The sequence below is a fragment of the Octopus bimaculoides genome, chromosome 5, assembly GCF_046866305.1.
Source record: "Octopus bimaculoides isolate indiv1 chromosome 5, ASM4686630v1, whole genome shotgun sequence".
Classification (NCBI taxonomy): domain Eukaryota; kingdom Metazoa; phylum Mollusca; class Cephalopoda; order Octopoda; family Octopodidae; genus Octopus; species Octopus bimaculoides.
The window spans coordinates 22,131,189-22,145,296 of NC_142932.1; the positions used below are offsets into that span (position 1 = coordinate 22,131,189).

Genomic DNA, 14,108 nt, shown 5'->3' on the forward strand with positions numbered 1-14,108 from the left:
TCTATTTTTTACATTGTGTTTTTTTTTTCATTTCATTTCAAACTTACTGTCATTTTGTTGACAATCATTTACTGCCTATATTCGGAATTTCATAATCACCATCATTGTTTAACGTCCGCTTTCCATGCTGACATGGGTTGGACAGTTTGACTGAGGACTGGCAAGCCAGAAGGCTGTACCAGGCTCCAATCTGATCTGGCAAGGTTTCTACAGCAAGATGCTCTTCCTAATGCCCTGTTTTAAAATGTACACTAACAGGTGATTGTGCTTGGTGTTGTGTTACCTCACTACTCATCTGAGGGGGTAATGTTGCTGGATTGACTGCTGTTTTAAATTTTCAATACCTCCATTATTTTCATTTGACAACTGTCATGTAGATAGATCAATTCTTACAGAACATTTGTTACTTGAGTGTGAGATATTTTGACAGAATATTTAATAATAGGTGTTGCTGTCACTCTTATTGGTTATGGTTTTCTTACTGAAAAACTGATTATGGTTTTAAGGAGACCCTTCATGGTATAATCAGTAAATATATGATTCAACATATTTCTTTTCACTATAAAATGAGTCATTAATATGCAGGAAGAAGATGTAAAAAACAATTGTATTTTCATAAATGCAATATTTATGGTAAATTTGTCTGGTGTGAATAGAAAATAATAACTGTGGGTGAGACCAAACTATTGTGATAATTGCAGTAATTATTGTCATTTAACTGTTTCTCTTGTTAGACATGTTCCTTCATTGAGTTTCATAGAGGACAGTGAACTATGCCTATTCATAGAACTTACAGCAAGATAAATGCAGCCAATGTATGAAGAGCAATTTACTATATATTTTTACATAGAAATCACTATGAGAATGACAATGATATAAATAATGATGATGATAATGATGATAACTATAGGTTTTTCCTTATTATTGTCATCCAGGCCCATTCATTCAGACAATAAAATGTATACAAAGGTGTTACAAAATAGGTGGAGACAAATGAAACAGAATTATTTATACATAAACAAGGGGCACATTAAAAACACTAAGCAGTATATTGAAGCACGTTGATTTTCTTAATTTTAAAAAATTATGCTAAATAATCAAACATATATGTATGTATATATGTGTGTGTGTGTGTGTGTGTGTGTGTGTGTGTGTGTGTGTGTGTGTGTGTGTGTGTATGTATGTGTGTGTATAAATTAACAACTGTTATATCCATACATACATATATATATACATACTAGTTTTTATTTATGGATTAACAAGACAGCCGACGATTCTATGTGGAAAAATTTTCCACAATCCTCAAGTGATCCACTTGAGAATGCTGGTAATCACCTCTATTTTGGATGAGAATACATGAGGTTATGCTAGTATATGTAGGATTTCAAAATAGATACACAGATCAGCAGAGGTGACTTATAAGACTTTCTTAATAGTTATCTCTCTTGCATTGGCCCTGGATTTTTGCAAGAATTTACATTCATCCTAAATGATTAATTAATTTGTTAATTATCTTATGTCAGGACGTTCATGCACACTCATATATATATATATAACAACATGGTATATGTGTGATTGGTGTTTGAATGTGTGCATGTTTTATCATTTATGGTGTTTCACAGGTTTAGAACACAAAATTAATCCATGAAGCTGAAAGTTCACAAATATATTTCGAAGTTCATTTTCATATATTTTTATAAATCGTGTGATGACATGAGTATCTGTTGTGTATATGTTATATATTTGTATAGTTAAGAATTCCAATATGAGTTTCTGGGGTTTATCCCTGTAATATATATTATGCATGTAACTGATATTCAAAAGATTACCCAGATTGGGTAGGTGGCAAGGTGTGTGAGGGGTCATGCTTGAAGTTTCAAAGTTTAAATTGTTGTTTGTGCTTGTAAAAGAGGTTTCTTCACTAATATTCAAAATTTTCACTGCTGATGTTATATTTAATTTCTCTGTGATACAGAGGCTATGTTTTCCCTCCTGTCCTCTATATTTACTGACTATATGATAGTCCAATTTACATGGGGGGTTGTCCACAGACTCCTCTCTTTATGTGTATATATATGTATACATATCTGTTTTGTTGAATTGTACTGTATAATACTGAATGTTGTAGTGTAACATTAAATGGTACTGGCTAGTGCAGAAAGGCATTTAATGCTACAATGTAGTAGTGAAGAACAGTACTAAATTGTATTGAATGTTTTGATCAAATTTTTCTTTTTGCACATTATTGACTGGTATGTAGAAAATGTTTGAAACATATGGCAGTGGGTAGTAGTAGTAGTAGTAGTAGTGGTAGTAGTAGTAGTAGTAGTAGTAGTAGCAGCAGTGGTGGTGGTGGTGGTGGTAGTAGTAGTAGTAGTGGTAATAGTAGTAGTAGTAGTAGTAGTAGTAGTAGTAGTAGTAGTAGTAGTAGTAGTAGTAGTAATAAGGACGGAAGGGATGAAAGTTGTGGTAGTAGAAGCAGTGGTACAGAGCTCGAGACTGTGGTGATGTTAGTTTTAGTAGTTGTCATGGTAGTGTGAGTATTTTTAATGAAAGTAGTTGTAGTATTGACCATGAGGTTAGTGGTGGTTAGTATTAGCGATGATGGTGATAATTGTAGTAGTGATAGTAGTGTTGATGATAATTGTGGTATAAGTGCCTGTGATGGTGACAGTAAAGATTGTTATGATGATGATAATGATGATGATGGTGATGATGATGACGATGATGACGACGATGATGATGACGACGACGACGACGACGACGACGACGACGATGATGATAACGATGATGATGATGATGATGATGATGATAATGATGACAACTGCCATATAATCGCTAACATTTATTCCATTTTCCTCTCCCTCATTAACAGCCGTCTACGAATGTACAGTGATGACCCTCCACCCTATGATGTGGTCATGAACCAAGATTATGTGGTCAGTGAGACTGTCACTGAATCAATGGCATCAGAAGAGACCGCAGTCAACTTGGATGAAGAGGAGGCATTCCAGAGTGCTGATGAAGAATGCTGCCTGGAAGCACCACCTTCCTATGATGAATTTATGAGGACTTCCAGGTTATGAGGTCATGGACAGGCCTACCCATTGGTGGCCTCCTTTCTCATTTGGCATTGCCCTCACCCTGCATGGCATGGCAAATTCCTCTTCCCATCACCACTGTCTATTTTTTTTTTTTTTTTGAAGAGGAATGTTCATTGTTGCTGAACCCTCTCATTCTCTATCCACTCTTTGTCCTCAAAACCCCTCTCACATACATCTGATATATTCTCACTACTACTTCAAGGTGTTTCTGGTAAGTTCTACCTGTTTATCATATGACAAAAAAAAATGGAAACAAAAATATACAGAAACAAAAGAAAACTAAGTGAGGATGGAGTAGGGTATTCCAGAATTTTATGCATGGAGTCTTTTCATAGCAGTAAGCCATGGTCTCTATTGGGCTGCAGGAAGCCAGGAACTATAAGTAAACAGGTGTGTACACATATGTGGACACCAGGTAAGTAGTTAGGCTGTAAGGTAGACATGGAGGACTTTCAGTAAACTTAGAGGCTATAAGCTTAAACTTTACAATGACACATCTATACATACACATGCACCAAAACTAACGGTTATAAGCTTGTTCTTTACATATGCAAATACATGTATGAACTCATCACAGAAATCAAAGCTATGGTTTGATACTTTTATAGCCACACAAACACACTGACACTGCTAAAAGTCTATGGATTTGCAATTTCCACATTATTTAAACCAGTTTTGGTTGATATAAACCCATATCATTTTTTTTACTGTGTACAGGGCCCATATTTAGTAGAGTATTGGGTATAGCTCAGTAACTTGATTCCAGTATATTACTGGTACTTATTACAGTAAAGTATCTAATACTTTACTGTCCCAGCCATCTTCACCACTGCCCTATTTTGTAACCAATAGAGGTGAGTGCCAGGTAATCAAAGGTAAGATTTTCTTGAGTTGAATCCTGTAACGTGGGTTTGGGCTTCTCTTCACTTCTATGAAAGAGCTGAGTGGATAAGGTATTCAGCTACCAGATCATAGTTCAAACCAATTAAAGCACATTAGTGTCTTTATGGTTGGAACGTTTCATTCTTTATTGACTCAGTTTACTTGGGTGCAGAGTAAATAGATACCAGATCTTCAGGTAAAGTTTATCTGTGATTGACTGGTGTCCTGTTCAGGGCCCCTTATACATTTGTTGCTAATGAAACCAGAATTTAATACCATTTTGGCCTACTAAATTATGCTGAGATTGGGGAAATTATCAATACACAACAAAAGGCTGCTAGTCACCTTAGGAAAACGCATGAATGTCACTTCCAGCCATCTCTTTAAAATATCTGGCCTTAGTTTGCAGTCAAAAGAAACCAATTCTGAAAAGCCTACATTATATTTTTACAATAATATTCTAAATCTATCATTGGTGTTTCAATCCTTGCATCTATCTACTACAGATAATTGTACAATGTTTCTAATAGTGATAAGGATTTCTGATTTGCCAAAAAATATACATATATATATTTTATAAGTAAACTTGTTTAAATTTTGGTAAATTTTCTTGTATATGTAAGTAAAACCTGGTCCATTGGTCAGTGAGGATTTTGTGAGTTGTGTGTTCATGAATATAAGATATAATTGTGGGTACTGTTTTTTTTTTGTCTTAAATTTACCTCCTTTATTCTTTGAGAGTCACTAACAACTAGCACTAAGTGTTTGTTTTCTTTCTTCAATTAAGAGGGAAATTTCAATTAATTAAAAAATTTTTTGCATATATCATTCAGTACATCAACACCTATTAGAACATTTTTAGAGTGCTGCATTTATTAAAATAAATGAAACTATATAATACAAAGAGTATAGTTGCAAAATTTATTATAGGTACTAAGCCTAAGTATTTGGATCTGTACATGCAGGGTCTACCTAAAGCAGCTCTAAGATGTCTCTCTAAGTATTAATCTTGCAAATAAAACCCCAACATGTGCAACTATTTTTGCTTCAAACCCTGCACTGAAAACATACATACACAGCAAAAACAAAAAAAGCAACAAAAAAATCTTCATCCTTCAAAATTCCTCTTTATCTCCAGCAGCTTCACTTCCATAAACACAAAGTTACCAAATGTGAAAACTTTTCTAAGCACTCTAATCCAACAAGATAACTGGTTTTAACGCTATTCCATCCATTACTCTTATACATTGTACTTGCAAGCTTGCTTGTATTCTCACCAAACCCTTCAATTTTTCTCTCTCTACAAAGATAATCCACCAATTGGTAGATTATCTTTTTGGTTTCAGTTAATCATCAGTATGGTTTCTGTAGAACCAGACTGTCAGAAACTCGGTCTGTTGTGTTTTTCACTAGTAGTTCCCTACTCTTTAGAACTTCGTCAAAAGTAATATAGTTTATCCTTGATGTCAGAGAAACCTTCAACCATGTCTTGTATGAGAGCCTCATAGCTAAGATGCCTAGCTATGGACTCTGCCTGTCTCTTAAATCTTCCAAGTATCTTATCAGATTATTCAATTGCAAGATGCTCTACATTTTATCAGCTCTAATAGACAACTAGGCTTTGTTATAACTCTTAAATTCTTGGAGAGATGACAACCTGAACTCTTTCAACAGCTCAAAGACACAATTACTTTGCATATCTTTGAAAGAGTCCTACAAAACCGCACATGAATAACTTATAACTAAAACTCAAAAGTCTAGCCTCACAGTCTCTGATAACATTCCCAAAACTGCATCAAAGAGACTAGGCTTTCTGTTCAGGACCTCAATATACTCCGGTCATAATTAGTTTCTGCCACCATAGAAAGCTTAAGTAGTACAAACATTACAGTACTATTCATGTATGGTACTCTGATGCTAAAAGAAGGTTATTCAACTGATTGATAAAGATTCACACACTGACATTTTACAACCAGGCTCTCTTAATATAAGCTGCTCTGTTCCTCTCATTATTTCTGCTGTATCTCATTCTCAAACCTTACTCTAAGCTCTTCACCCAATCTTCTGAAAACAAAACCATAGGCAGAGAGGACATACAGGACATTCTTCCTCCCTATGGTTCAGCTGATAGAAGGCAATGACACATAAAATAACGTAATCTTACATACACCTACATTCTGAGTTCAAATTCTGCTGAGGTTAACTTTGTCTTTCATCCCTCAAAGGTTGATAAAATAAGTACCAGTAAAGTTCTTGGCTCTATTCAATTGACCAATCCTCTAACTTAAAAAGTTGCTGACCTTTTTCTTAAATTAGAAGAAATTATAAGATGGTTAATTTGCAGAATCAGAGTGTTGGACAAGAAATTGCTTAGCAGTATTTCTTCCAGCTCTTTATGTGCTGAGTTCAAATGTTATTGAGGTTGGCTTTGCCTTTCATCCTTTTGGAGTTGATAAAACAATTTACCAGTTGAGTGCTGAGATTGTTGTAATTAACTTTCCCTCCTCTCAAAATTGCTGTCCTTGTATCTAAGTTAGAAAGAATTATTATTATTATCATCATCATTATTATTATCATTATTATTATTATTATTATTATTATTATTATTATTATTATTATTATTATTATAGCCTGAACAGGATAAACTACCCCTATTTTGCAGAAAAAAGTGTAGGTGGTTAGTCTCATAGCTGGCCGCCCACACTTTTTTCTGCAAAATAGGGGTAGTTTATCCTGTTCAGGTTATATTATTAGCATTATCATGCGATTGGGAATTTAAAATCACTTCTTTAACTTTCTAAGACATCTCAACGCTTCTAAAAGCAAACTTTGTTTGTTTGTTTGTTTACATTTATCGTAATTTGAATTTAACATTATTATTATTATTATTATTAATATTATTATTATTATTATTAATGCAGCGAGCACTTTGTCCACCTTTATGTTCTGAGTTCAAATTCTGCCAAGGGCGACTTTGCCTTTCATCCTTTCAAGGTCGATAAAACAAGTACCAGTTAAGCACTGGGGTTGATGTAATCAACTTACTTACCCTGTCTCCCCAAATTGCTGGCCTTGTACCAAAATTTGAAATCATTATTATCATTATTATTAGCTGGCAGAATTGTTAGAGCACCAGAAAAAATGCCTTGTAGTATTAGTTCTGAATTTTTACATTCTGAGTTGAAATCCTGCCAAGATCAACTTTGCCTGTCATTCTTCTGGGGTGAATAAAATATAATGTTCCAATCAAGTACAGGGGTCTTGATATTGACTAACTCCACTCACCACAAAACAATTATTGTTATTATCATTATGACTTCTTCAAAACATTATCATCATGTACTAATTAGAAATCATTAGCATGCTGACAAAATGCATACCAGCATTTCTTCTAGTTCTTTATTATCTGAGTTCAAATCGCTTTAAGGTCAAGAACTTTACCTTTCATCTCTCTGGGGTCAAAAAATAAAGCAGTAGTCAAGTACTGGGCTTAATGTAATTTACTAACACCCTCTCCCATCAAATTACTAGCCTTATGGCAAAATTTGAAACAATTATTAGGGGATTGACTTTGCATTTCAACCTCCTGGGGCTGATGAAATAAGTACCAGTCAAAGATTAGAGTAAATTTTATTGCCTATACTCTTCACTACAAATTTGATGGCTTGTGCCTATGTTAGCATAGGGAGCTGGTGGTATGTATAGTAATGTACAGAATGAAATACAATGCAGCATTCTAGGGTTTATAAAATAAGTACCAGTCAGATTCTGGGTCTACTTAATTCACCTTTCCTCAAAGTTTCTGGTTTTATGCCTACATTAGAAGTCATTGTAGTTGATTTGCAATTAATATTAAAAAAAAAAAAACAACTAGTAATAGATATTCATTATGATTATAATAATAATAATTATGACTTATAACATAAAGGAAAAGAAAAGGATGTTGCGATGATGAGATTTGCCAGTTTCAAAAATAAAAATAAAATTTACTGCCACTAGTTGGAATTGAACTCTTGTCAGGCTAAAAAAATGTAAGCCATATTATGAAACTATTTATTGGATCAGATGTCTTGATTGATTTCTTATGTAGGCATGAGAAAATGAAACTTTGTATCATTGCTGATCTCTGAAACTGGAGTGAATATCAAATTTGATTCTGGTAGGATTTGAACTCTGAATGTTTTGTTCATTTCTTTACATTCAACCACCACGATGAATTATGTTAATAATAATAACAATAATAATAATAATAACAATAATAATAATAATAATAATAATAATAATAATAATAATGTTAATGACATCTCCCATCAAAGATGACATATGAGTCTTCTGTTTGTGCTGGATGACCTTCACAGATGCTTTGTTTATAGTGATCAAATGTCCCTACATCGAAATGACATTGCCTGTACTGGTGTACAAGTGTCAAAATGATCACAGAACAGTATGAAATGAAGCGTTTTGCCCAAGAACACAGCCCACCATCCTGTCTGGGAATTGAACCCACGGTCTAGTGATTGTTAGTGCAACATCCTAAGCACTAAGCCAATAGTAATAATAATAATGATGAAGAGGAGGATGGTAATAAAGGGTTTTCTTTTCATAAAGTACAAAAGTTGTGTATTTTGGTGAGTAATGGGGATGACTTTCTCAAGGGTATTAATAGCATAAGTAAACTCAAAAGAGCTTTCACCAGGCATTTAAACCTCATCCCAATCTCAGCTTACCCCTTGTCTGTAATAACTACGGAACTGAGGAATATTTTAAAAGATGTGAAGTTAGTCTTAGAGTGAGAATAGTGAGAAGTTAGAGAGAAAGACTGGACATGGGACACACACTATTGAAATAGTCATTGTCTCTCTCTCTCACCTTTACCAATGATAGCATTTCATCTCAAGTATTATTAACCTTATCTTTAAAGTGTATATGTATTTATATTTACACCATTTTGACTGGTTTGATCTCTGATCATCATCAGGTGTCTTCTCAGATATGTATATAGCCACTGACTGGTTTTTTGATAAGGAACATTTATTTCTAAAATAAAATCACTGGTTACTATGATATAACATAATATGATATTGTAAATATTTACTGTAAAGATGAGCTTCATAGTCTGAATAAATTATAATCTTCTTACTAACAAATCATTTAAGATATTTAGACATTTAATAAATACTGAAATAATTGATAGAAGAACAACAACAGCCGAACATTTAACAATTCCTCTGTATTTATATGAACTGAAAATTAAATACTTCTCATATTGTATCGCAAATATATTAAAATCTTTTTAAAGTTTCACTCAAAAATATTGTTTCTTATATTTAAAAATACATTATTTTCTTCTTGGTATTGTGCTTGTAGTTATGACAGAAGTTGTTTTATTATAAGCTTTATTACATTGCTGAAATCTGATTCTGTTGTATCACATTCTACACTGTGATAATACCCCACAAAGCTCCCTAATTGCATTAAGTGTCCGCTGTGTAAAAGTAGAATTTTTTTTTTTTTTAACCTTAACAGCGAGATGACATTGCAATTGACATGTGTCAGCCTTCTGAAGTAATTTGTCGTTGTTGAGGTAGCTGATCATAGCTGATCAAAGAAACACTCAATAAATATCTCTAGACTTGATCATGCCCTATGTTTGCATTGTGAATTATTTATGTCTACTCTTCCATTGCAAACAAGCAAACTTGTCATTATATTCAAGTAACTCAACTTCTACCAAAGGATTATTTTAGTTTCAGCTCATATGGATTATATAAGAAAACGACAATGAGAAATTAACCAAGAATTTTGGGAGATGTTGACTGGAGAACAACAGTGCCTAAAAATAAAAGTATAAAACAAACCTGAGGAATCCTATTGGAGCAGGTGAGAGCAGAGATCAATTGAGTGAATTGGTGAAGTACTCCAAAAAGTAAATCTTTCCGACTGGATTCTAGACGATTCCATGATTTGGGGTCAGTAGTATTGACTCCCATGTTGCCTGCTATGTCTTCTTGTTTTATTCACTTTCTCCAGTGTTGTATGAGATGATTTTATTTTACACAATTCCTTGTTGATTTAGAAAACTTCTCACTTTCTTGGACATGAATTGAGCTCTTTTATTTACTGTGGATAGCAGCAGGACTTCCAAAAAGAGAAGATAGCCTTCCAGGTGTTGAACTAGAATTTTAGAAGTGATAGCCATGCAAGGAAACACAAAAGGGTAACTGATTATGCATCAGATATATCTGATTCAAGATACTGACTGCTTAAGATACAAAAAATTCAGTGAGCCATAATTGAAAAAAAAAATTAGGTCATAGAAGCACAATTTGGTTGTCATAACAGGATTTAAGAATATTCTTAGTTGAAGAAGAAAGATTACTTTCTTTTACATAATATAACATGTGTCTCACACAAGAGTAACATTATAAAGTAACACTATTCATCATGAATGATGTCTTGCAAACAACTTGCACATGCAAGTGCTACCAGTCGAAAACTCCGCATACCGGAAGCCAGCAAGTGTATTGGGTCATCAGGAGAGAATAAGTGCCGTTTTGGGGCCTACCTCTCGATGGCATCAATGTGCACCGGCCCCCCCCCCCCTCACTGATATGAGGCCCCGCTTGCTAGATCAACTGGTTATTAAAAACAAAGCTCAATATTTCTCTAGCCATTGCTCATCGTCTCTTTTTAACCAAATCCAGTGGCTAACCTTCTCCACTGTAGTTTGGATATCAGTCAAGGTGGTATTTACTTTACGATGAGTTAGGCCTAACGATAACAGCAGTCGTCTCACACTGTATCCTACAAACCCTCTACATTCAACTTCGATTGGAAAATACGTTAAAGAAATTTTTTATTCTAGTTGCGTCGAGCAGCTATTTTGGGACAAAGAATCAGCACACATATTCCATTTTCCACATTGATAACAACATGGTAAAATTATATGAAGATGGCTTGATTCCCGAGGGTAGAATTTTGTTATAATTATTTTGCATTAATGGGATTTATCAAGTATAAATCGAACACTGGTGGTTTGTAATAAGAGTAAAGCACCTTTCCAGCAGGGAGTGTTTCTATTTATGTAAACTGTTTACCCTTTGTCATTCCAACCCATCACAGACTGCTCTTGGTACTATGATAAGAGCTTTCTCTTTTAATGTGATCTGAATTAAACCTTCCATCAAAATTTCATATTTTGAAAAATGAATTGAAACAAAGGCAGTGTATTTCAGCAGAAATATTGTAACAAAGACATTAAACAATTGAAGACATTTCATCAAGGCTCTCGCTTTATCTGGAAACTGTGTTGTTCATTTATGGTAATAGACAAGCAACTCAATGATCTTCTCAAGTTCCTTTTAAGAAGCAAGAATTTTAAGACATCTGAGTGGAAGCAACCTGTCAGGAAATGGAGTAATTCTGTAATCTTGTATACAATATCCAAGGAATTTTGTTTGTTCATCAAAAACATATTTTATGATAACTCGGGTTACAGTAGATCTTTAGTACTTGATGAAAATGCCTTTAGATTGTTCTTGTGAACTTTCTAAGAGTTAATGTACATGATAAGGCAATCTACATTTGAATAGATAGGCTCAAGGTTATTCAGAGAGATAATTCAGCCCATAACATACTCCAGAATACATAAGGCCAAATGGGAGTTTGTATACTAATACAATTGTCTCAAGATATCAAAATCAGTGTCAGAATGGCCTTTAATCTCCAGTATCTGTTAATAGTAGGCATGTTTCATGTCAAACTTGCTAAGATATAAATGTTACAGTATAATATGTATTAATTCATCAATGATAGAGACTGGAGAAATGTTTGAAAGCTGATAGAACAAGATATCGTATCTAATTTTCTTTTTTGGATTTTACTATGAACTGAGCTCCCTATGGTGAGTTACTGAGTTTTATTAAACCTTTTTAATGATTATAAAAGTGTGGTCAATAATGTAAAATAACTTTTGTGGGGTAAACAGGAGAAACATGATGATGATAATGAAATCCATCAACAATCATTCTTATTTCTTTAATGAGTTGACTGTGAAAGATAAAGATGAAATAAGGGATTCAAGGATTCAACATAGAGTGAAGAAAGCAGCAGTGAGTAATGAAATAAGAAACTTGTAATAAAAAAACATTCAACACTGATCATATTTAGGAAGGATGGTTTCGAGCAAAAATCATAACATGCAACAGAGCATGTGAGGAAAATTAAAATTAAAATAGTCCGGAAATCGCGATACACAGATATTGTTTTGAGCTGAGTGGGGGTGCTAGATTCCCTTGTTCGAAAATATAAGGACACAAATCATGTCGGATAGCTAGCTGGAGATGATGTCTCCTGGGGCTAAATTACAGCAACATTCGTCCTAAACCAGGACTGCCATGTTATGTTGGCAAACAATCTTTACTACGGATTTCCTTTGACCAGTTGCTCATCCTATTGCAAACTCTGACCCATTTTCAAGCAATGGAATATTTCCCCCATGATCAGACATGTTTTCCATAGAAGACTGGACAAAAATAACATTGCTCTTATGAAGACAATGTTCATTTATATCCATCATGTAGCATCAAGACAAAAGTACACACAAACACACATGCATACATACTTACATACAACATACATACGTACAGACAGACAGAGAGACAGGCACACACACACACATACACACACACATGCATGCATACATACATACATAAAAATGGACCCCCCCCCCCATTGGTCATGAATGATTATGGGATTGCACCTAGAATGTTTCCCTCCAAGGCACAAGTCCAGGCAAAGTTGTTTATGGAAGACCAGCAGTCGCCCATGCATACCAGCCTCCCCTCTCCACACCACCGATGTTATCCGAGGGAAAGTCAAAAGCTGATACAGCTTGGCACCAGTGATGTTGCAACTCATTTCTACAACTGAGTGAACTGAAGCAACATGGAATAAAGTATCTTGCTCAAGAACACAATACACAACTTGGTTTGGGAATTGAACTCACTACCTCATGATTGTGAGCCTGACACTCTGACCACTGAGCCATACATGCATAAATACGTATATGACGAGTTCTTTTAGTTTCCATCCACTAAATCGACTCACAAGACTTTGGTCAACCCTGGGCTACAGTAGAAGACACCAAAGGCACTGCACAGTGGGATTGAACTCAGGACCACATGGTTGGGAAGCAGGAAAATATCATGATGCATGCCCTGGGAAAATCTCTCATCTCTCTAGTCATAATGATTTTACAATGCTATTTGTAAGCAAAAGGTGACTCACAGTGATAGCTCAAATTAATTGTTTGAGAATGTATTATCTGCAATGTAATTGGATCTGAGACCTATATTCTGTGCAATACTTAACCAATCAAAATACAAGACTTGACCAAATGTCTCAAATGCACATGATAGATCAAATGACCAATCATTAAAGATTAACATGTGGAACCCATTTGTGAATATAAAAGGCTAGTCGACTCCAAAATGCCATAATAGAAATTTGTCTTGCTACAATATGGTCCCCTCTGTAAGGCAGTGAGCTGGCAGAAACGTTAGCATGCTGGGTGAAATGCTTAGTAGTATTTCGTCTATCTTTATGTTCTGAGTGCAAATTCTGCTGAGGTCGACTTTGCCTTTCATCCTTTTGGAGGCGATAAATTAAGTACCAGTTGCGTTCTGGAGTCGATCTAATCGACTGGCCCCCTCCCCCAAAATGTCAGGCCTTGTGCCTAAAGTAGAAAAGACTGTTGTCCCCTCTGTAAAATACTCGTTTAAAATCTAAAATACTCGTTTTTAAATGACGTTTTGTAGAAACATGTTTTTGAGAGTGTAGATTACGTAATATTAGTTAATATTTCAAACAAATTTATTGAAAAGAAAGAAAGAATGAAAGAAAGAAAATGTTAAAGTGACCGAAATTGATGGAAACAAATTCGGATGGAAATGAATGATTCCAAACTCCTTCTTCATCCCAATTTTTTTCAAAATTTTATCAACATAATCGTAATTCACACGTTTGGAAACTATCTTCAAAATTACATTAAAAAAAATACGCGTTTTCAGAATGTTTTGTCACTGAAGTATACAAGGGAGATAATCTACAGAAAGTAACAAT

The 14,108-nt window shown here is 34.5% G+C and overlaps 1 protein-coding gene across 7 annotated transcripts in view; it reads left to right on the forward strand.

The window, feature by feature from the left end:
* Positions 1 to 7,313, forward strand: part of LOC106881110 (uncharacterized) — an 86,726-nt gene extending 79,413 nt beyond the window's left edge. For 5 of the 7 annotated variants that reach the window (XM_014931350.3, XM_089351780.1, XM_089351781.1 and 2 more), the window contains one exon: positions 2,876 to 3,363. In XM_014931350.3, coding sequence (XP_014786836.1) covers positions 2,876 to 3,086 — 211 coding nt within the window. In that variant the 3' untranslated portion in view covers positions 3,087 to 3,363. Of the gene's footprint in view, positions 1 to 2,875 lie in introns of all 7 variants that reach the window. The other 2 variants (XM_014931352.3, XM_052967889.2) reach the window with 2 other exon arrangements.
* The last annotated feature ends 6,795 nt before the right edge of the window (positions 7,314 to 14,108 follow it).